Genomic DNA, 25,180 nt, shown 5'->3' with positions numbered 1-25,180 from the left:
CAAATTATTAAGGATATTTAAAACATTTAATTCATTCCAAAATATATTTTAATCATTAAGGATGAGCAAAATAACCCTCTCATGCAAAAATATTAGTATCAGTAATAATAACTTGTTAATACTAGTACTGGATGATTTTCTATGTATTTACACATGCTTTACCATTTGACGCCTCTCCATATCCTGTGAGATATGGACACATATTTTCCTCATTTTAAAATGAGGAATCAAGGTTTGGGGCAATGAGGCAGCTTGTGAAGTTCTCACAGCTAGGGTACAGGTGAGTATAGGGCTGGAATCTGAATTCATACCTGGCTATCTTAATCACAGCTGTTTGTCTTAATCATTAGCCTTAAAGGACAGGCAGAAAAACAGTTTTGCACCAGGATAGGCATACCCCGGGTCTCAGCTCAGTATTGTGAAAGAATCAGCGGGTTTAAGGTTAGCAGGATTCTAGTCTATCACTGGCATTGTGCAGATGAGAAAGTCAATTTCAGCAGGCATCACTGGGGCAATCTGAAAAACACTGAGGAGTCTTATCAGATCTTATGCCCCTGGGGGAAGTGCAGTGATTGAAGGGCTTTGATTTTGGTGATTCAGCACAATCCCCAGCCCAGCAGGCACTCAAGCCCAGGCAGGATGACAACTCTCATGCTGGAGGGCCCCATGCCAACCAGCCCTCCTCTGGGCGGAGGTCTGCTGAGAACTGGGAGGAGACTCAGCAACGGTTCAAACCACAGGAGGTCTCCTGAGGTCTCACCCAGTCCTGACGTAACCTGACAGACGAGACCTGAAAGTAACTGGAAGCCCGTATTGTAAGCCGCAGTTCCCATAAGACGGACTGTGGACTCTTTGGGATCTGGAGTCTTTATCGTAGTATGCAGTTTCTCAGATACTAAGAATATGACTGCTGTCTTAGGGTTTCTCATACTCCAGAACACTGGAGACTAAATTAATACTCAGGATTATCCGAATCACTAGCAAATGCTCAAGTGCTTGCCTTATCAAGTTCAGAACCTTTCCTCAATCTATGGACTGTCAGATATTTAGGAATATGCAAAGGCAACCTACAGTATAAGAGAATATATTTGTAAATGATTTATCCAATGAGGGGTTAACATTCAAAATATATAAAGAACTCTTACACCTCAACAACCAAAAAACAACCCAATTAAAAATGGGCAGAGGACCTGAACAGATATTTCTCCAAACAAGAAATACAGATGGCCAACAGGCACATGAAAAGATGCTCCACATAGCTAATCAACAGCAAAATGCAAAACAAAACCACAATGAGATATTACCTCATGACAGTTAGGATGGCCACTATCCAAAAAACAAGAAATAACAAGTTTTGGCGAGGATGTGGAGAAAAGGGAGCCCTCCTACACTGTTGGTGGGAATGTCAACTGGTACAGCCACTATGGAAAGCAGTATGGAGGTTCCTCAAAAAACTAAAAATAGAAATAGCATACCACCCAGTAATTCCACTTCTAGGAACTTACCCAAAGAAAACAAAATCCCTGATTTGAAAAGATATATACATCTCTCTGTTTATTGCTGCATTATTTACAACAGCCAAGATATGGAAATACCCAAAGTGGCCATCAATACAAGAATGGATAAAGAAGAAGTGGTATACACATATACACAATGGAATATTATTCAGCCATAAAAAAGAAAGAAATCCTGCCATTTGCAACACGATGGATAGACCTAGAGAGTATTATGCTAAGTGAAATAAGCCAGGCAGAGAAAGACAAATACCATATGATCTCACTTATTTGTGGTGCTGAGGGTAAGGGTGTTAAAAGGGCACAAAAATTCTCAATCATAATATAAGTTGGTCACAGGCATGGTGGTAAAGTATGGAGAATATAGCCAATGATTCTGTAACATCTGCCTATGCCGACAGATAGTAACTGCAGTAGTGGGAGTGCAGATTTAATAACATGGTTAACTGTTGAACCACTGTGTTGTATACCAACAATACTTCAATTAAAAAGAGAATATGTACACTGGCTCTATGGGAAGAAGGGATTGTACACTTACATGTACTAGATATATATTCTATCAAATTATGCAATAAATTTCAAATGTTTGGTCAATTTCTTCAAATCCTAGTCAGCTTGTATCTACCATTTGATACAAGCTAAAGCAATGAGAAAGTCTGGCATCTCTTCTAAAATTGAAGATAAGGGGAAGGGTGAGTTAAATCCATAATACTTTCACCTCCCTCTACCATTTAATTTATATACATGGTCTTCCTTGATTGATCATATAGAGATAATATGTAAGTATTAAATTCTATACAGTAAGCTTATTGTTAAGAAGAACCTTATCCTTTCCAACAACTATAAACAATGTCCAATCTGGTGAGCCTCAGTAGTTATGCTAATGATCGGATAGTTTCCCAGTGAGTGCACTTTCATGAAGTTATCAGTTCCTATACTGAACAGGCTGCCTCTCAACCACCAAATAATTAAAAAACAGATATACCCATTCCTGTCCTTTAGCTTTGTGCTTTGGAATTGGATCACGCTTCACACCCCAACATGTGCACAGTTGACTATCTTTACTGCTAATAGGGCCACTAGCCATATTGTTACTGCGGCACACTATTGCTGCTGTCCAGGTAAGCGAGGAAGTCCTCTGAGTGTCGTTTAATGGTGGTGATAAGCTCCCTTATTCAGCCCAGCTTGTGAATGCAGTTTTATGTATGTGAGTCGGCAGGACTGGCTCCAAGGGGTGGTCTGTGGCCACGAGCTGGAATGAAGTTCCCTTGTTCAGATGGAGATTGCCCCCAGGACTCTGCCATGTTTACCACCATGTACTAACATCCCAACTAATCTTGCTTTGTGTTGAATATTTTAAGCTTACCCTTCCTTATTCCATGTTTCTTATTCTTGACTCAGAAATAAGATTTCTCAGAAATAATCTAATGGGTATCCTGATAATAATTAAATTAATTTAAAGACGTAACACAGAACCTACCTAATACTAAGTTAATTTAATAATGATTTGGATACCTAACACTTAAACCTTGGTATATTTTTCACATAATGATCAATTTCCTTTACAAAGAACTGTCCTTGGGTTCTAGGGCACAATAGGAAGAGCATGATTTGGGGTGTTGGACAGACAGTGGTTCTAATCTCAGTTCTGACACTGAAAACCTTGGATTAGAATTCCTGAACCTCAGTTTTCTCTTATAAACTGAGAATAACACTGTATTTATCACATATTTCTTGGGAGTGCTAAAAAAAATAAAGGAAGGAAATTGCACAGCACAGAATCTGGCGATTGAATTTGTTGCTTAGCCAATATCACCACCCCTTCTCTACTAGGGGGCTTCTGCAGACCACAGTCTTTCCGTGGGCCTAATTTTCATTTAGGTTCAACTAAATGCCATCTGGATGAGGCTAGGACCAAGAAAAACTGATTATTGTTAGCTACCTCAGCATGATTAAAATACAATGGATTCAGTTTGGGGCCCAATCAGTGATACCCAGCTTTTACAGATAAACTACTCAGTTTACTGGTGTAGACAGAAATTTTCTTGCAGAGTTCCCATGATTTTTTAATTGAACAAACATTGATGCAACTGACTAAATAATACAATAATTTTGTTTTTCTTTAGATATTTACCAAGATTTCTCTGAAAAAAATATATGTGCTCTTTTTTTTGCTGCACAGTATTACCTTAGGACCAAGCTAAATAGTAGGACATTTTGGGGGCCAAAGATGCTTTCTTGTATGAGATGAGGAAGTTGAATATATTTAAAAAGATACTGGACTCAAGAGACTAGGAGTCCAGACTGACTTTGTCACTATCTAATGCATGATCTCTCATAAATGACTTTATCTTAGTTTGTTTTATCTGTAAATGGGCAGGAAAGAGGATTTTTAAATTCCTTCTATATTGTCTATATTCAGAATAGCATTAAATTTTTTAATTTTTGTATTAAATAGTAGCATGATTTAGTTTTTTTATGTGCCCAATTCACATATTCTCTTTTTAGTACATGAGAAGTATAAATCATGCCTTTACAAATTTGTTTTATGGTATATTTTCATAGTGCCTGGAAAGATATAAATATTCCTAAATTAAAGGTTGTTTACTAAATAGCCAGTCTCTAACTGGGTACTTTAAAAATCAGCTTGTTTCCCCAAGAATCCTTTTTCCAAATTAGAACACTAATTTGGAGTAAAGTTCCTCAATGATCCAGCAGGGGGTGCTATATAAGAATACTGGAAGGAGACACTGGAGTGGTAACAGTTTTGGAAGAGATCTAGCTACTTATGTCAGTTCTGTACACTCATTCAAAATCTATGCTGCACCTAAAACGTATTTTAATGACTGTATAAAAGCTTAAATGTCATCTAGAATTGCAATATTGTTAATGAGTTTGGCACAGTCAGCCTTATCTCTAAATAATTTGTAAAGAATGTTAAGAGTAGCTATTTTCGAGTACCAACCACCCTTCTTGGCTATTCTGTCTCTCTCCTCTTTTAGTTAAATGAACAACTTTGCTAATTCGGAGATTATAATTATAAAAGAATATCCTTATATTCCTTTAAGCTATAAAGCTGCTACTAATAAAATGACTCATCAAATCCTGTGGATTGAAGGCCACAGAATATGAATCCCAACACATTCTTTTGAGTATGACTTTATTATGTGTTGGTTCTAAAAACTGGTGGTGTTACCAAATCCTGCTGTTTCCTATAATCATAATTGGTTTTAGCAGAGTGCCTACATTGCTAATCTTCCTCATTTCTATGTTGATTAAGCTACTCCTAATGTATTTAGTGCATACAGAGAAATGAGGAAAGAAAAAAAAACTACACTGCCAGTGAATTTAAATGAACTGTACATGAGACCAGGGAGGGCAGCATGCAGACCCACATTATTAAAATTTGAAATTAATTCCCAACCTTCCTGAGGAGAATAGCTATAGGTTAAGTGATAATGATGGCAATAAGAGCACATTTATACAATGCCTTATGGCTTCCTCATAAATTATCACTGACTCCTCACTGCAGACCCTCTGCCATAGATGGTTACTCCCATTTTTTGGTTAAAGAAACTGAAGCTCAGGGAGGGGTTCAGATAGTAGCCCAAGTTAACGCAGCTAGCAAGTAGCAAAGCTGAAGTTCAAATTCAGATCCTCTGAATTTGCTTCACACTATTTCCGCTCTGCTTCTTCTTGGTCCCGCTGTCCAGTGGCGTTCTTACGCTGCAGCGAAGGGTGTGAAGGGAGGAGCACAGGCACGTGGCAGTGCAAAGCCATCGGGAGAAACTTACGTTGGCAGAGGAACTGCGGCAGTCACCCCTGGAAACAGCTGCCTGGTACCTCGCCATCCGCTCCTTAAGGGACACCACCTCCTGGAGGTCTGACACCTCCTCACTCGGTGCAGCACTGTCTTCGGCAAATCCACCCGCAGGCTTAACAGGGCCAACAGTCACTGAAAACAAATACAGCATGCTCAGCTATGCATCCGGCTTTGAAAGAAAACAGCATCACCTTATGAACAGTGAAGGCATTTAAAATGTCTGGTCTCATAAACAGGCTACAACACTTCACTGGATTTTCTAAGTTTCATGGCCACCTCTTTCCTTTAAGCTTTCAAGCAAAACTACAATATGTCTATATAGGAACATAAGTTTATGCAAACATCAAAAGGAAATACTGTCCCCATTCCTACTCCTGCAATTATTCTGATGAGAAATTGTTATTTATTAAATGATACATAATGTTAATAACGAGCTTTCCTGAAGCACTAGCTATGTGTTGGATTTATGCTAAATGCTGTAAGAGCATTATCTCATTTATGTCTCTAATAATCTCATGAGGTCGGTGCTGTTATTCTCTAAAATTTACAGATAAGAAAACAGGAAGTCATAGTGGCTAAAAAATTTTCCCATGATTGCATCCTTAATATGTGGCAGATTTGTTGATCTGACTCAATCTTTAGCAAGTCTAAAAATTGCTCTTTGCTTCTCTTCCCACCCCTCAACCCCCAACCTGGCTGAGATGTGGGAATGCTCTGAGAATTACAGACCATGGGTTTATTTCTTCTGTTCGTTAGAGGCATGTGTTACATAAGAAAGAAATAATAGTCTCATGAGAAAAAAAGACCCTACCAAATTGTCTCATAATGAAATACAGGCTTTTATACTGGTTTCCTATATATTTTCACATAATCCCTACTGGGTAGGCAAAAGGGGAGAGAAATGAGGAGACTCACAAAGGGAACGTAAGGAGCCCCCCTGGTCCCGTGGACAGACAGACGCATATATCCCGGGAAGCGGAGCGTCTGCACCGAAACGCCAGGACTGGCCCGTGTGAATATGCGGGGGAGCCAAAGAGGCAGAAGGTGGGTAACAGACCACGCTGGGAACCTTGGGGCCTGATTTTGAGGAAAACATTAAAGAATTCCTCACCTCCACACAGTCTCTGCAAATGGAGAATTGGAAGGACTAAGGAGTTCGGTGTTTTTTAAACTGATGAAAAATCTTCAGAGAAATTTAAGTAATTTATAAAATGACTTCAATTGGACTTTCTAAGCACAGAAAACTCTCACTAAAAATGTTTTAAACAAAATTTACGAGACAAAAGGAAAACTGGAGAGGGACCATTGTAATAAATAGGCTGAAGTGTCATTACTTTTCAGTAAAGAACGCTGACATTTGGGGAAAAACTGCTAACATTATTGAAAAATGACTAAAGGACTTGAAAGAATGAGCCACAACAACAAAAAAATTTAAAAAGTATGTATAAACTGCTTTCTCTGTGTCAGGCATTAATCCATTTAATGCTCCTAACCACCCTGTGAGGTAGAGACTATTTTTATTTTTTATCTCCATTTTATAGATAAGGAAAGAGAGACACAGAAAGGTTACAGAACTTGCTAAAGGTCGAAGGGCTGCTGAGCTTCTGAGCTGGTTCCAGGTTCTGTGCCTTAACTACAATTCTGTGATGCCTCTCAAGACGGGCGGGTGTCCCCAAACCCAAGAAATCAATCTCAACTATCACCTTCCCCAGTAAACAGAAGAATGAAAATTCAAATGACAGAGAGGGGCTTTTTCCTGTTGTGAACTGACTTATAGCAAATGCAATAAAAAAATTCAAAAGCATTCCTAGATAGCTAATCCAGTGTGGAATTTCACCTCAAAAGAAATTTTAAAGTTTAAGAGGAATCTGAACTCATGAGCAGAAAAATGAGGATTCATGACTTATTTTCTTCAAAACTTTCTAAAATTAGTCCAAGAAGTCTTTATTAGGTGCAAACTAAGAGCCAGGAAAGAGTGAGCTGGCATGTCACATGGGAGCCTACAGGGCTGACGCAAACACAGATACCAGCTTCAAGAATGCAAACACCCTTGTAGTGACACACCAGTAACCTTGCTATTATATTCTGGATGCATTATAAAGAAGTCAGCTGCTTAAGTTGGAAAATTGATTTAGAACTAAATTGGGAGAGTGATGGACTAAATTCTGTCAAATCTAAATGTATGATCCACAACCTAGCTTGGATTTATGCACAGGATATCACACCAACAGATGTATCATAGGCTCACAGCCACTAGCATGAATATATTCTCTATAATTCTTAATATTTGCATATCCCTCATCTAATAATAAAATTTATCTCTTTAAAAGGTTCAGAATGTTGCTGTCAAGTCAAATTTGTAATCAATTTGAGTTTTTTATTTTTACCATCATTTGAATATTATAAAACCAAGAAATTGAAAGAGAATAAAATGAAAGAGCAAGTATAAAGCATCATCTTACAATAAATTTACAGATCTTAAAAAACACGGAGAGGGAGGGCAAAGAGTAAAATGAGTGGCAGTGTATGCCATGGCAGCACAAAAACTATGTCATGGCATCCATCTAGCATATGAACACAGTGAATCAGACTGTTTTTTAAAACTAACCCCCTATGGTCCTATTCTCCCCCAAATGCACCGTGTTATTGCATATTCATTTGTCACCTTCCCCCAAATTCATCCATTCATCTAATCACCATGCTTTATACATTAACAAAAACAGATCATCTCTTAAGGTGTAGGAAGGATTGGCCACTGCTTCCTTCCTAACCTTTCCCTAATCAGTGTTCTCCTAGTTCACCAGATATGCAAGAGATCCTGTATTTCCAGCAGCATGTTAGAAGAAGAAGATATATGATCTAGCAATGTGGCAAGCAAAGTACTGGTCTTCCAAAGATATTTACATTTTTTGGGAGGGAGTGGGAGATGGGGGCGGGGAAGGAAGGGGAGAGAGAGGCAGTGGGGATTCTACGCGTGACTAGCCTTGAAAGCAGAGGAAAGATCCCACAAATCAAGAAGTGTAGTAGCTTCTAGAGGCTTCTAGAGGCAAGGAAACAGACCCCCATAGAGCTGCTGGAAGAAGCCTGGCCAAGCCAACACCTTGGTTTTGTTCCAGTGAAACCCATTTTGGACTTTGGACCTCCAGAACTGTAATATAATAAACTTGGGCTATAGTAAGCTCCTCCTTTTGTGGAAATTTGTTACAGCAGCAATAGGAAACCAACATAAGTATCCAGTGTACACATGCATACACCTCTCCAAGTCAGAAATTGCCACACAGTAGACTATTTTTAAGGTATATTTTAGTTACACCTCCCTCAAACCACAGATTTGTATATGCAAGACACTCTGTGATGAAAACATATTTGAAGTCATGCTCCATAGAAGTGTCTACATACTTACAGATAGGACTCACTTTAAATGTCTGTTTAGATTTTCATCTCTCTAACAGAACTGCGATTTCTAATTGTAATAAACTTCTTGTTATATAGACCTGTCCTGTTTTCCACAGCTCCTGTCATCTTGCAAGAACTACTGCTGGTAATAGAGCGGTTATGAATGAGTAGAATTTAGCCAGGAGTTAAATAGTCATTAGTACATTAAATATTGCTAGTTTTAGTTTAGGCGTATTTGAAAATTTAATCATATTGCTGTTAAGTACTTTTGAATTAATGCTCAGTTTAGTTAAAGAATTGGCCAGTTACAAAATCAATAATTGAATAAAATAACTGAACTTTCTTTGAAATGATCATAGAACCATTAAACGTAGATCACAGCATTAAGTCTCCTGTTAAACCTTTCCCTAGCACAATCAGACTTGCAGTGCATTATAACAATGATACTATCTATTAATGAGTGTCAATTATGTGTTAATCATTTTACATGTATTCTTATACATCTACATTCTACACCTAATTCTTATAACAACCATGATGGGTGGTATTATTTCCCTTTTACTTATGAGGAAAATAACATTCAAAGGATAAAATCATATAGTATGTGACTGAGGCTGGAATGAAGTTCAGGTATTTCTGAATGCAAAGCTATTCAATTCTACACAGTCCATTATGCAAATATTTTCATTAAAACATAAAATTTAATTATAAAGCAAATTTTTAATTAAGGTACAAATCCTCCTTTCTTGCTTCCTAAACATCTACACACAAACCCTTTCCAAACATATATTCCCGTGAGCCTAGGGATAAATCAAAGGGGAACCAATAAGTTGAATTTCTATGACTCTAAGTGGCTGCTTCCTCATCTTTATAAGCTTGAGTTTAGAATTAGAAATCAAAGCAAATTCTTCAGCTATGTTTCCTTGGTGGCTACAGATATCAAACTTGAGACCCGGGTAGGTACCAGCCCAAGTGAACAGGAGGGAGGAAGTTTACTGCGAGGGAAGGAAAATGCAAGCGGGCACCCCTGCTCTAATTTTCTGTTGATCTCTTCTGCCCTGGCACATGGGAGGGGTGGCCTGCTTTCATCAAAGTGCCCTCTTGTTGAAGTTTGCATCCCAGATATACAGCAAGAGGATTTGATCAACTCTCCTCTTGAGGCTTAAGTCAAGCATTCAATAAACGTCTAGCCATCACTGTTGGCCAAGCACAGGGCTCAGAACAAGCACTGTTATATTCAGTCCTGCTCGACTTGAAGGGAGAAGAAAAGAAAAACGCCAGAGAGAACCTCAAGAAATACTATATTCTAAGAAGGGCTGATCTGGCTTATCTCTAAAAACAGAAATCACAACAGGTGGCCTCATGTCAACGTGCTGACTTCTGAGTAAGTTCCCCGCTGACCGGCCCTGCTAAGTAAGCAGGTTGGCTTGTCTGGAGATACACCCCGTGGAGCCCCACTGGGTGGGGAATCCTGGGGCATTTGATGGCATGCACTCCACATCCCCACCTCCAAAACCACATTTATTTATACTGAGATGACATTAGATTAAAACAGATCAAGCCCAATCGCATTTGATGGGGTTGAAAAGTCCCTTATATGTGGCCTCAGAAAGGTCTGATCTCTCTTCAGATTTCCCCCACGTAATCCAGACAGTGAGTAGCTCCCTCTGCTACCCTCCCCCAACATTTACAAATAATACTTCCATCTGTGTGACTTACTCCTTGGTGGTCTGTGAGTCCCTCTAGCCTCCCTGCTTCTCTCAGCCTCCACCAGCATGCAAGGTCCTCCAGCAAGGGCAGAGCCCAACCGGTTTTGTAAACCTGCTTTACGCCAGGTTCTGTCTTGGGCCTTTTATCTGTGTTCTTGCCACTGGCCAGTGAACCACCAATTTTGCACTAGCATGCACAGGGCAGTCCTCAGATGATGTCAAGTCCATGAAAATCATCCTAGTGTGTCACAATACAGGGACACACAGGCTCCATTCCCTGCCACCCCCGAAATGGTTCCTCATGTTTTCCATTGTTCTATATATTTTAGGAAAAACCGTGAAACCATTGCTCCATTTTCCCTTCGTGGTGGGGCCTTAGAGCAGCAGGCTTGGCACATTGCACCCTGGTCCAGACCAGCTGGGTGGTGACAACAGGCCACCCCCCAAGGCTCTGCTCCCCTGTCACTGCCTACACCAAAGGCAGAGAGAAGGATCCTGGATTCCTCATTTATGATCCATCCCACTGTTCCGCTTCTACCTTTGTGTTACTAAGTACCTCTGCTAAGTACCATATTTTAGGTGTTAAACACCACTAAATTCAGTTAGTTTGAATATAGGTATTCCTATTTAATTTGAGTATTCCTTCTCTTTACATTGATTTCCATCCATTTTTCCTAAAGACTCTGTTCTCAAAAATCCTCAAGATTTTGTTATCAATCTGCATTTCTCAACCTCTCCCTGAGTAGCATGTCTTTGATGTGACTTCTTCTCACGCATTATTTCTCACGCAAATGTTCTCCTTCTTGTTCGTCCTGCTTCGTTTCTGCTTTTCCTTTTCCCAGGCTTCCCTGGGATTCCCAGGGCTCCAAATCTTCCTGTATGTGTTGCCCAGTCACAGGCAGGCAGTGCTTTGGGAGAAAGTCATCTTCCTTCTGTTTTTCTAGGCTGGAACTTGAGAAATGCAAGCAAACGTGCTCACTCCTCCAACCGGAGAGAGCCAATCCACAAGCTTCGTCTACAACTAGCCGCAAACGAGCAACGCTTCTGAAGGGCATTGCTGAAACATCTACCAGCACCTCTGAAAACATCAGGACCTTGGCTGAATGCACAGGAAGCGATTGCATTCTGGGGTCACAGCTATTTGTTACTATATGGAGATGACTCACGCATACCAGCTTAGAATCTGTCTTTCCCTAAATGGATCCACGTCTCTCTCATAGGCTTTGTAAAAGTCCGTGTGAAACTAGTTCATGTGTACTGGATCGTTCTGCTTGCTCCAAGTATGCTGTTGGCACTCAACAAAAAAAGCAACAGCGATATAATGAAGATGAACCTTTAAGAATTTGCACCTTTGGACAACATCCTCCTGGCATGCCCACCTTTAAGGTGTTTCAGTGTAGGCTCAAGTAGGAGAGTTAATTACTTAACTCATTTCTGTTCCGGTTGCATTCTGGAACAGCCAGAGGTTTCTGAATCTGTAGGAATTCCCTGATTCTCTACCTTCTTTCCAGTTTCCCTTTCCCTGATATGGTTAGCATCTGAGATTTATTCTGGCAAAGAATATTAAAAGAAAGCCTACATTATCAAATTCTGACTCTCAACGACTAAGGCAATTCAAGTCATGGTAGCTTTTCTCCTACTAATCATCCTTTTCCTATGGAAACCAAACGTGTTTATCCACCTTTTGTCTTAGAGAAATTCAGCCTCTGAATTTACATCAATTAACTTCAGTGACCTTAAATGAGTCTTTGTTTAAAAGGCTGTCTCTGCCTAAGTTCACACACAACACATACTTGATATATTTTTCTTTTGAACTTAATGACTGAGAGACTTGATCAAAGAAGGGAAACCACACAGACGAATTCCACTTTTTTGAACATTATTTGGAAAAGCTACGCAATCCAGGAGAAAAGTGCAAATACTTAAATAATACAACATATTGCATGGTGAATAACTAACTCCCTGGAAAGTATGTTCACTTTTTCAGAGCAGTGATGTACTTAGAAACATTCTGCCTAAAGAAACGAACACTTTCAAAACAATGTGGTGGCCTTCACGTATTTCATCTCAAGTAGGAAGATAAAACTGCTAATATTAAGCAAGTGGTTTAATTTAATGTCTTATTAACCTGTGAGTTTTCTCTACTTTACACATGTCAGCCTCCTCATCCCCTCATTTACTTACAGTTATTTATCTTTAAAGATTTGGCAGTGGTATTTCTTTCTTTTTCCCCAGATTCAGACCTAATCTTACAAATGCACCATAAGTGCAGGAGCACAGTTTATGCTGCTTATTTCACTCCTGCTTTTAAAGCGCGAAGTGTAAAAATTAGCCTTTAAATGTTATTCAGACTGAAACTTGCTCTTTTCCAAGCACATTAAGACAGTAACATCTGTGAACAACAAAGAATTCAATTAAAACTTGCAAACTAAAGTTTTCCTAGACCAGTGTTATTTAAACTCAAAGTGTGGAAAAAGGTGAGAGAGGGGGAGTTGTAGAGAGTAAAATGAAAAAAGCAATAAAAAAATAATATATTGGGCTTCTTTGTGAAATTCCGTATAGAGCTATGCTTTCACAGCCTTAAAATAGAACTACTTTCCTAGGCTATTCCTTTCGGTCACCAAAGCCTTGGGCAGATCGACAAGTCACTTCAACTTAGTGTGACCTCCCATTGTACTAGGACAACTCATCTGAAAGGGAACTCAGACTGTGAAGTTAAGCATCTCCTTGTTTGTTTTCAAATGTTATTTAACTATGACAGCAGGTGATCAACCACTAGTTAGGAGCTCAGCATCAGTTGGCATCTCTTAAGTATTCTGGTAGCTGCCACGATTTCAGCCAAAGACTCTCTTAGCTTCATCAGTTGGCAAATTGGAACACAGACATTGTGAATATGGAGGGATGGTCATCACAAAGTGGACAGAAATGCTCTGTATGGGCTGTTACGTGGGGATAGGAGAAATATAAAGACTGTCAAAGAATGACATGGCTGTGTTTTCCCTAACATAGTGGCAGAGACTTTCCCAACATTTTTTGTAAAACTGGTTGCTAAATTTTTATTGTTACCTGAAACTAAAATTCCTAGGTAGCCAGGAAGCAAACTGACACTTGAGATTAAGACGCCAACTCCACAGTATTTAACCTTTCACATCATGACGTATACACAGTGGATGCCCATTAAGCATTTATTGAATGAATGGTTCCTGTTGACAGATTTTGTTACTTTCTCTTGCTTACTCCTTTTCAAAGAGTAGAAAAGAAGTTACAAATTCTGCAACAGAGTTATTTAGGCGGCACAGAGATGTGAACGTTGGGATTAGAGCTTCCATGAGGGAGCAAAAGTAACCTTCTTGCCTGGGAACCTGTGAGTCTCCCACAACGAAATCCATCTCATCACCAAAAAATGCTCAGCAGGAAGCCACATGAACAGGTGAACATCAGAGCTGCATAGAAATGTTTGCTTGAAAAGTAAAACCAGTCAACTTTGGGCTTTCTGCCAAATTTAATTTCTGCCAGAAATTCTCCTGTTATTACATATCTGCAGAAGGCAATTAGAAAGGTATTTTAGCCAAAATATTCCAAATACATTCATATCTCCATCACAGTTCCATCCAGAAGAAAATAACCAGCCTCCCAGCCCAGTTGTCCAAGTACAGGCATACAGACAGGACGTGCAAACACTAATATAGATGCACACTTTTCCTGGGAGGACCATTTAATCTCAAGCATCACCCTTTTTGTTTTGTGAGATTGGGGAGGAAGCCCTCGGTAGGTTTTTCAGGGTGTCCCAGGGCACGTCGGAGTTGGAAACCTGCCAAGGAAAGCAGCTGTAGCAGAAAGCCCTGGGTCACATTCACCAAAGGGCCAGGCCTGAGGGGACTGTCATAAACCGCACTAAGGTGGACACTTGCCAGGAAAGAAAGTACCTTAGAAGGAGGAATGGAAAATTTGATGCTTTGCAGCACACTCTGCATTGCTCTTTATAAAAAATCTCAAACCTGAGTGCGTAGTTAGTGGTTTAGACCTGACACAAATAACACTGATCTATCATGTGCAGTCCCCTGAACCACACACACACACACACACACACACACACACACACACACACACACACACAATTTCCTGACACCTAGCCATGTATAGTTTCCAGAGCACTATCCCCAGTTTTCTGTTTTTGTCTTACAATACACATGCTGTCAGTTCCCAGCTTCATCCATGTGAGATCCAGTGTATGTCTCTAGGTACTACTTAAGCCCTCATCTTATGTTGCCAAACCTTTTAAAATACAACATGGCTTTTTTTAAAAAAACATTATCTCCAAACTTGTTTCCATTCTCGATTGTATATTAGAATAGAGAACATCTGAGATTGTCAGCAATAATGATGAATGTGATAAGGATCAATTAAAAAATGCATAAAATGATGGTTGAGTACATGCAACCTGAAAATAGGAGCAAAAATAGCAGATTATAGGAAAAAATATTTAATTGGTCTTGGTAAGGTGGACTTAGTTCAAGAATGTGTAGACAAATGAAATAGGGGATCAGTGGAGGTCTGCTGTTGCAGCTGACAATGGGGCCCCTGCTGAGTGGGCTTTAGGTCTAACATGATTGCACTGAGCTCTTAGATCTGTTCCCTAAAGCCTGGAGTTAGGAGGCTCCAGGTTTCCAACACTCCTGGATTGTTCTTGGCCTTAGTTTGAAATGCATGCCTTAGTCCATCTCAGGATCCATCCCATCGTGTTCCTAGTCCACCTTACTCTGACCCTGTGATGTATCTTCCTGTCTAAGCTTAGCTTCATCCCTCTAACCTGAGGCTTTTCGCATTTACACTGGCTCCTGGTCTTCAGTTCTCTCTCTAACTCTTGGCTTCCTCTTTGCCCCACTGCCTTAGATTCCCTTGATAAATGGTCTGCCCCCATAGCCCCTCTCTTTCAGTGCCTCTCTCCTGAGTAAAAGCTCTCCTTCCATCTTTACCAGATCTAAAATATGACAAGATGAGCAAATAAAGACAGAGGGGCCAGTGAGTGGGATGTGTTAGGGATGGGAAGATCATGCTGAGGGTCAAATTCAGGTTTAGCTGAAAAGAAAGAAAACTGTGATTTAAGAAAATATGTTGAGAGTCTAGAACCAAGTCAAAGTAATGACAAGGTCCCACATGTGGCTGTGAGCAGCTCCATCAGAAAGGAGACAGTCTTTAGGGTTGAAGTAGTTGAAGAGTTCAGTTTATTGAAGTACTGTGATGTCTTCACCAAGGATAACAGAAAGGTTATTAGTTTCAAGTGTTGGAACGATTGTAATAGAAAGAGGGCACTTAATAGCTTTCTACAATTCCAGAGAGAACAGACATTTAATTTGAGCTCAAGAGTGCATCCCTGAAAACTAAGGATGCCTTTAACAAGAGAACAACCTATTAAATCAGGTAGATGATTTTCTCACTTAAATGGTTTTGAGTGTGCTGTTATTTTGAATGTTCACCATAACTTGGTACTTTATAGTCTTATCCTGCTCTCTGTGAAAGAGATATTGGTATTATGTTATACTGGCCTCATATATTAAATAATAATAATGATGATGACAATAATAGCAAAAGCTTATATAACACTTACTAGGTACCAGACACTACTCTTTTAGTAATTTTATAAAGTATGAATTTATTTAATCCTCAAAACAACCATATGAGATAGATACTGTTAATAGATACTGTTAGAATCTACATTTTTTTTGATGAGGAAATATGCACAGAGATATTACATAATTTGCCCAAGGTCAACCAGTTGGTAAGTTTAAGAACCAGAATTCAAACCATGCAACCTGGTTCTGAAATTTGTGTTCAGCTATTTAGAGTTTACCTGGCAGTATTTTCTGGTTTCCCAGTAAAGTGGTACACAGGGCACTTTGGAACCTCTTCTGGCCTAGGATGTAATGTTTTGTGATTCTTGTAAACTGAGGAGACTATGTATGTCTTAAGGGTGATTATAGGTCTAAGGTTGAAGAATATATTCCAGAGGTCTTTAGTACAGATAACATCAGAAAAAAGCAAAAAAAGAAAGCAGAAGAAAGGTTTAGACAGCAGAGCACATCATTTGTGAAATCTTTCTCGTTTCCAGGGCTATTGAGATTGATCAAAGTAGCAGGACAGTATCAATAATGAAATGTTATATATCAACTCTAAGAACGACTTTTATTTAGCTATCTGTGGGAGAATAATCCTGTAGAATATTTTTATCGTTGCTATAAAGATATAGCTTAACACTTGCCCAACACAAATGCTTACAAAATTCACATCAAGCTGCCTACGTAATGTCACACAAAGGGTAAAAAAAAGACATCAGTATGGATGATACTGTGCTTTTGGTTGTTGTTTAACTACTCATCTTTCCTTGAACTTCCAAATGACTTTCAGAATATGAAAGGAATAGAGAACAATGTGGAGGCACATGCTTTACAGAAAAGAATAGACACACATATACATACACAGATGTATGTATATGTGTGTACATATGAACACAATGGAGCATAATTGAAAGAAATGGTGGTAACATAACATAGGGACATAGTCAAGATGCTGGGGCCAGTTGATAGGAAAAAGTGAAGTTAATGAAAAGAGGTGTAAATTGAAGTTTGAGGTAATTTATTGCTATTATTTAAAGGGTGGAATATCAGAAACCATAAATACTAGTTTTGACTTACAATAACAATAGCTTGTAACTGGTATACATACACATGCTTCCTTTCAAATTTCATTTCTCTGATATTTTACAGAGTAAAAGCTGGGGCTGTTGTCCAGCTCTGAATGACAGATGGATGATGAATCCTGAAATTATTCCCATTGCAGAATGAGTCAGTGACTGAAGCAGACATGCACTAATCCAGTTACATCCCTACAAATCAATGTCTCTGGGTCCTCTAGGACGAGGTTCTGTTCCCACCCTGAGCGCTAGGGATGGGGCAGCCCATCAAGCTGCTGCCTGCTGTCAGTCACTCCTCCTTTGGCATCCCCAGATCTGGCTTCTCTGTTCCAGCTTGAAGCTGTTGTTGGGCTTCACCTTCACCGAAAAACAGCAGACTTCTAGCACACACAGTATTCAGAGAAATAGCTCCAAGCAGAGACAGAGGCAGTGAATTTTAAAGAAAGCTTGTGGCTGGAATTAATAACTTGAACAAACTCAGTCCCTTTCCTGGACTATTCCACCTTGACAGTACAACCCGTGTGTGGACAGCAAAAATTCTAACTTTCAAAACAGATAAATTAAAAGGTGATCTTATAGTTTTCTGAAAAGATTTTTTACTTCTTCTCTGGAGCACTTACTTACTCTAGTTACTTATGAACCTATGATTACTTGACAAAAAAGGTTTACTAGTTAGTATGGCAAAATTGAATTCTTATTATAACAGTGCTGATGAAAAACAAACAAAATAATCAACAACAGAGAAAGGGATAAAGCATCTATGAAGTTATAATGCAAGTCAGTGGGGAAATGTGACTATTCAAAATCTAATAAACATAGTTTTTTAAGACAAGCCATTTTATAATGTGAGCTCTATCTGCATTTTATTTCAGTGCGATTAAGCATCTATGAGGATTGTTATTTGAACACTACTTTATATTCAGTCCATATTTACTGAACTTCAAAAATAAAATAAAATGATTGTTATTGAACATTATTTTATATTTGATCCACATTTGAACTTTCATTGAGAGCATGTTTTGCGAAACTATAATTCTGGACTTTGCTTTTAAAGTTAATGGTGTTTTGTTTGTTTGTTTGTTTGTTTTTAGCTTTCTGTTTTGGTAACTACCAAGTTTATGCATTTAGAAATATACACCCAGATATATTCAGATTTTTGGAGAAGATGTTACCTGATCTTTGACAAACAGAAATTCCCCAAAATAAGTTCATTTAGTATTATATTTATCTTAAGTCATATGTATGCCTGGAGCAATATGGCAATTATTTTTGAACGGTGAGACATATCTAAAGCCTTCAGTTCACTGGGCAACAAGATACATCCTGTATACAATTAGGAAAATAAAGAAGACAAAAAACCTCTTTGAAGGTCTGGCGAAGACTGCAGTGATAAATGATGCGTCCAGTGGCGAGACAGTGACGGTATGGGAGGAGCTCACCTGACTTAGAAGATCAGCGAACTTAAATGCTTATTAAAGTTAAAAAATAAACTGTAAAACAGGAGCCATTTTTTCAGTTTTAAGTGAATATGTGGATCAGGTCTCCTTTTCTACAACTCATACTAATGTTAAGAGAAATGTGAAATGCAAAACAAAAAGCAAAAAAAACCTACTATGGGGGACAAAAGGGCTTCACCGTGATGTCCCTTGAAATGTGCCCCCATTTGGGAGCGGGGGGCGCTGGGTTGATGTCATGGCACAAAGCTTTGCAGAATCACACAGAGCACTGAAATATACGCCAAGAGAACTGGTTTCTAGTTCTTTCTGTGTAATCTGGTAGATTACTAGTTAATGTTCCCATGCCTCTCTTTTCTTATTTAGCACCAAAGATGTTAAACCAAATAGTCACTGAGATTCTTTGTGTTATTTATGTAATAACTTCCTTTTATCCTTGGTGACATTTTAAGAATTGCACCTAGTCTGCCAGGAATTTGGATGACCTATTGTACTGCTCACTGGCAGATTATTTTTATGCCATCATTTAGGCCCATAGGAGTCACTAAATATAGCCATGGTGTCATGTGTTCTATCCAAACTGATACAAATAATTCATTGAATTTGCTGATATTCAACATTTTTAAGAAAACAAAACCTTTGCTCTTTTTTTGTTGTTGCCTGTCTGTCATTGTTCGTTGTGCTTTTACTGCTCATATTACACAAAGGGAATAATACCCAGGTTAGTTAAATTTTTAAGAGATAGATTCCAAAGATTAGGAAAATAAATAGTATGATATTTTTACTCTGGAACTAATAGGTAGCATTTCAAAGGAGAAGAGACACTGTGGACATATGTGGTACAATAAAAATGTCTTTGTCCCTGGCTCCTAACACAGACCTCCCAAACCCCTTAGAATCTCCTGAGTGACGGGGTCTTTGGGATGCTGGTGAGATGACTCCTGGCCTCCAGCAGAGGTGGGGAGCGTACAGATGGCTTCAGGATTGGGGGCTGGCTGCCAGAAAAACCAACCCAGCGATTAGAGAGTTCAACATTCAGCCCCACTTCCTGCCTCTGAGAAGGGGAGAGGAGCTAGAGATTGAATCCAATCACCAATGGCCAAGGATTTAGTCAGTCATCCTATGCAATGAAACCTTGATGACGAATTCCCTAAACACGGGGTTTGGTGAGCTTCCAGCCTGGTGAATGGGTAGATGGGTGGTGAGCCCAGAGAGGGCACGGGGGCTCTTTGCCATTCCCCCTTCCCTTAGCCCTGTGCAGCTCCTCCATCTGGCTTTTCCTGAGTTGTAACCTCAGTTAGTGGCTGAGGTGTGGGCAATCTGTGGGGTCTGCTCTCTCAGAGTTAGCGTGAGAATTAGAATTGAATTGTTGTACACACAGTTGGTGTTAGAGAATTGGAGAATCACTTGGTATCAGGAAAAGAACAATACATCATATCACACAGTCATATAAAGACCGTGCATCTGTATGGAGTAAGTCAGTGTTCTAAATATGTTACTCCTGAATAAGAAAAGGCTGAATGTACTCACCACTTTGTAAGGAATGAACCTATAATTTGAATGAGTATTTTTTCATAAGCAGGAAAAACAAAATTTCAAAGTGTAATTTGAATGCTTTCAAAAGAGGGGGTGGGAAGCAAATAAAAAAGACAATGTAATATAAATTAATTTCTGTGCCTCACAGACGATTCAATGAAAAATGTTGGAATTACACTGCCAGGCACTTACTAAGTACTAAGTGCCAGGCACTGCCCTACTCTATAAATTACTGTATCTACACATGACTCCTGCCAGTCCTGACAACATGGTCTTTTACTGACAAGTTATGATGAGAAAGAGAGAGAAGAGAGGAAAACTCTGTGTCTAGTACCGTCGCCAGGGCAGTGCAGCCCCAAGTTCCTCACTGTGAGTCATCTGTTACCAAATGCATAAAAAAGAATACTGATGTGCATGCAGAAGGTTTTCAATTGCGGTAAGTGTAAGTGAGATTCAGAATGCTGGAACTGAATATTGAACACCTACCCATGGCAAACAACAGTAAATTATCTATGAACTTTGGGGCGTTTTATCCAAAAGTTAACCTGAGGAAAGACAAGCCATTTTCTCTTCTATAATCACAGAAGACGGGAGGCCCAGGGCTGACATTTTTACACTTTCTGAGGTAAAGCCCTCTGTGATCATTAAAGAATGTCTACTTGTATTTCTCAGATGGCTGAGTGAAGCAGGATCTTAAAGATGCCCAGAAATGGATGCAAGCAGAAGTATTTGCTCTGAACTCCCGACTACATTTTCCCCAAACAGCCGGCACTTTGCCATATTGCAGACATCTGAAATGCTGACCAACTTTAAAAAATGGATCTAGTTGTTCATTTACATGTTAATAGCAAGAAGGTAAAATATTCAAAGATTAGGCAGAGAAGTGGGGAAATATTTAAGTACAGAAGTCAAGACCTTCTCATTTCTGATTCAGTATTTTTGCCATTCAATGGTAATATCTTCTCAAACTCAAAACAGGTGTTCTTTCATATGAAAATTCATGGTTCTGAATGCAGCTAAGGCAAATATTTTACTCATCCTTTGGCACCCCACACATAAAATTTTAAAGTAATTCAAACAGCCTACAGCTTGTCAGTGACCAAATAGAGCTCTGGTAAAAATAAAGTATCTTTCAGTTCAGCATCAGCTAGCTAAATTTAAACCCTGCATTATGTAATCTTAAAGTGTCCTTGCTTTTAGCTGGTGTCTTAAGAAATTCTGTTTTAATGTCTCTCCGGAATCACTTCAGTCTCTAACACCTAAACACTTAAGGCACAACAGGACCAAATTAAGGTGTTCACAGGCAATTGAAGACAGAAAATAATCCATGTGAAACAGTACATAGGGCATGGTACCTTTAAAGTAAAATCTCAGTCTTCTCTCTTTAAATTCATAGTTACTATAATTAGGGCTGGCAGATCCAACTGGCAGTGCTTTTCTTAATTCTGCAAAACATGTAAGAACCTGGTTCTTTAATCCTTGCTCCAGTAATACTCCCAGAGGAGATGAGACTGTGGCTGGAGCAAGAAGTACAAAATCAAACAAAGGCTGAGGAAAGAACAATTTTGTTCAAAAGTATTTTAAACTCTTCCTTTCCCTTACCAAATTCCCAGAAATACAGTTTATGTTTTTAATATATTTATTGTATGGATTATCAACTTATGCTCATAAAAGATACACTCATTTTTTTCACTTTTCCTTTTTAGCTGTAAGCTGAGGTGTAATTTTTACTCACGACCACTTATCAAGTCTGGCTCACTTTCTTCACTACTAAATATGAAAAATGCTAACTGTTTTGCAAAGAGATTAATACACGAAGGCCTAAATTTGCTAATATAAAGTAATGCTAAATATTGTCATAGAAACAAAATCCAAGGTAATATTTTCCTTCATAGAAATTACAGTTTGGCCCATGGGCCTCGTTGATCTTTAGCAATCAGCAAAAACATATTACAACCCTAGAAGCAGACACGTATCAATGACTATTTACACGTACCTTTCGTAATATTTAGACTTAACCCCAAGTCCGTGGAAATGTCATATATCTTTACAGTTCTTCACAGACTGGTTTCCTCCCTTGTTTCGTGTACAGCAAATTTCCCAGTCCCCTGGAAGGGGTAGGTGGGGTGGAGGCCAGCTCCACTGGAGGGTCTATCAAGAAGTAGACGGGACGGCTGAATTTATTTTAGCCCCGAGTCTGAAGGATGCAGCTTCGCACCTATTTTTAGGAACTGAGCTCTGTATAGGTGGGGCCTGAGTCAGCGACTCTTTGAGAAGCGTGTCTCTGAGGGCACGCTGCCGCGTAGCGTCCTCAGCAACGCGTGCATGGCTCTGACACCTGTGCAGTCAATCAAACACCCTTCTGCAGCCAAGACCATCAGCCCAACGCTCAACTTCCGAACAAAGTCTAAAAAAGAACCAGCACTGATGAGGAAGGGGAGGGAGTAAAGCCAACATTCATTGGTTTTATTAATTTCAAACTTTTAAGAGTTAAGAATATGAAAACGAGGCATGTAGGAAAAGTGCCAATTTATTCGTGGAAGAATTTGGGTTCTTGGGAAGATGAAACTATTTTATTTACAACATGTCCTCAGGTATGGAAAACATTAGTTTGCTTTTAGAAGCTTCATGTATAAAGCAAAGCACTACTGCAGTGTTTAAGTCAAGAAAGTGCTCTTTTGGCTAACAAAAGCCAGGAAGAAGGGGTGAGAAGGGGTTCTAGAGAGAATAAACGGCACACCTACCCGGGGCTTCCTGTCCATTAATAAATCAGTTTAAAATCTGCATGAGGACAAGCAGAGCCGCCTCACGTGCTCCTGCGAGAGTGGGGTAAGTGTCCTTTGCTGCCCCCCGGCTTCCCCAGCGCAGCCGGCTGACCTGCCCCAGGGGGAAGCAGAGCTCACCTACAGTCGCTAGGACTCCGTAAGGCTTCATCTCAGCGTCTCAGTCAGCTTCCCCGACCTCCCCTCTCTCTTATTTGTGGTGTTAAGTGTGCACACTAACGGCCTCAGAGCAAACCCAAATAAAGAAAGAGGAAATTATTCTTTGGCTTAAAGAAAGCACCTGAGTTATGTACTGTTTATTTCATACAAAATGCTTACAAGTAAACTATTTACCATATTATTTACTAATAAACACTAGTGTATGCATTATGTTATTTTTCCATACACAATATTGATTTCTATCAAAAGTAGGTCAAGGAGTGTTATTCCAGCTGATTAAGAAAAAGCTTCTAAAATGGTGTCCCTTTGTATTAAGATAGTTCAGTGCAAGAGCCAGTATAATTAGTTCAGAATTTGTGCTGCCCAGTGTAGTAGCTACTGGACACATGTAACCATTTAAATTTTAATTGATTAAAATAAAATAAAATAAAAAATGCAGTTCCTCAGTTGCACTATCCACATTCCAATACTCAATCTCCATGTGTTGTTAGTGGCCATGTATTAGTGCAGATACAGAAGACTTCCATTACTGCAGAAAATTCTACAGGATAATCCTGTTGCAGAGCATAGGATTTCAACATAGCTTTGACATTAACTGCACTCTGTGACCTGGTAAGTGTCATATGTTGTCTACACTTCACTTTCTTCATCTGTGACTAAATCGGACTAAGTTTATCTACTTTGAATGGCCATTTGATGATTAAATGACATAATATATATAAAATACTCACTATGGTCTAAATCTAGGACACAGTAATTATTACTATTATTATTACTTCACTTTGCTCTATACTTAAGAAAATGGCAGTAGATCTAAAATCGCAATAGTTCAGTTTAAGTTAGGAATTATTGACCAATGTAAATGCAATCAACTTTACTCTTATATTTGTGTATAGACAGTAACGATGCTTAAAGCAGTTTTATTCTTTTGGAATATTGTTCATTACTCAAACACGTGACTTGTAGCTTTTTCATTTACACTCCTTATTCAAAACTCCTACTTTCTCATTGCATTGTAGAAATGTTTCTTTTCAAGTCTCACTCAAGATAACCCTTCTTCAAACTTTCCATTTTTGCCCTTTCAGGAAAGAAATATATATTATTTAAATACATATACATAAATAAATGTTTTTCTTCCATATTTTTCTCCTTGTAAATTTTCCATGTTCGTAATTGTCTGAAAACTCAATGATTATACATTGTTAAAAGAGAAAATAATAATGGATAGGAAAAGATATCTTTGTGAAACATTATAAAATCGTTGGTAATGAATTCAGAGCATTAAATGTTGATCTATAGCTTCATGCATAAACTAACTAACCTAACATCAAGCAAAACTTTTCAGTTATGGAACTGATTAGTCATCATCCCATTTGTCATACCAGAGTCAAGAAGACAATGAAAATATCACCATTCCTTATTTGTTTTTTCAGACATGATTTACAGTCTTTATCTGATAGTAATCTAATCAACTATTATCAAATTACTATAAACACAAGATGGACGGATGGGTGGATAGGTAGTTGGATGACGGATAGATTCATAAAGTGATTCCTTCTATCAAAAATATGAATTCAAATGGAAAAGTGTGCTTCCTCTCCAATCCACAACCATATGTCATCTTCCCAGTGCCTAGATACCTCTCCCTATTAAAACCTGTATTGTACTTAACTGAAACCTACATAACACTGTTGCTTATAGTGAGATGGAGTAATTGGCATTAGATCAATGCTCCCATTGAGAATAATTAGAAAAGCTAGATATATTACAAAAATAACCTATGCAGGGCATCAGGGATCAGCCAAACAATAAGGACCAGGGGAGCACCATTTAAGAAAGGCAAGAACCTTTCAAATATGAGGTGAGTGTCTGAAGCTGTCCCTGTAGGTTATTTGTCAATTCTGGATATAGCTAGAGGCTCAAAATTGGGGCTCAGCCCAGGAAGAGCCCTGCCATTGGGGGACAGAGAAACAGAAAAACTTTTGGCAGTTACATGGGACAGAAGTGACGAAATTAGAGTATACTGGGACTTCAAATTTGTTTTTCTTTCCAATCTGTTTGCTAAGTTCTAAAATTTCACAGGATAGAAGGTGGTAATCATAAGCTCAATTATGG

At 38.9% G+C, this 25,180-nt stretch overlaps 1 protein-coding gene across 3 annotated transcripts in view; it reads right to left on the bottom strand.

Annotated features, from left to right (window-relative positions):
• LOC108383278 (xin actin-binding repeat-containing protein 2) overlaps positions 1-22,297 on the bottom strand; it is a 59,320-nt gene extending 37,023 nt beyond the window's left edge. The window contains exons 1-2 of one of the 3 annotated variants that reach the window (XM_036996039.2): positions 22,120-22,297; positions 5,309-5,469 (exon numbers count right to left, since the gene is read on the bottom strand). In XM_036996039.2, the coding sequence (XP_036851934.2) occupies positions 5,309-5,365 (57 nt within the window). In that variant the 5' untranslated portion in view covers positions 5,366-5,469; positions 22,120-22,297. Of the gene's footprint in view, positions 1-5,308; positions 5,470-10,452; positions 10,768-22,119 lie in introns of those variants that run through there. The other 2 variants (XM_036996038.2, XM_036996040.2) reach the window with 2 other exon arrangements.
• Between the last annotated feature and the right edge of the window lie 2,883 nt (positions 22,298-25,180).

The sequence above is a fragment of the Manis javanica genome, chromosome 7, assembly GCF_040802235.1.
Source record: "Manis javanica isolate MJ-LG chromosome 7, MJ_LKY, whole genome shotgun sequence".
NCBI lineage: Eukaryota > Metazoa > Chordata > Mammalia > Pholidota > Manidae > Manis > Manis javanica.
The sequence above is the reverse complement of the archived record's forward strand: the minus strand, read 5'-3'. Positions and strand labels throughout refer to the sequence as shown.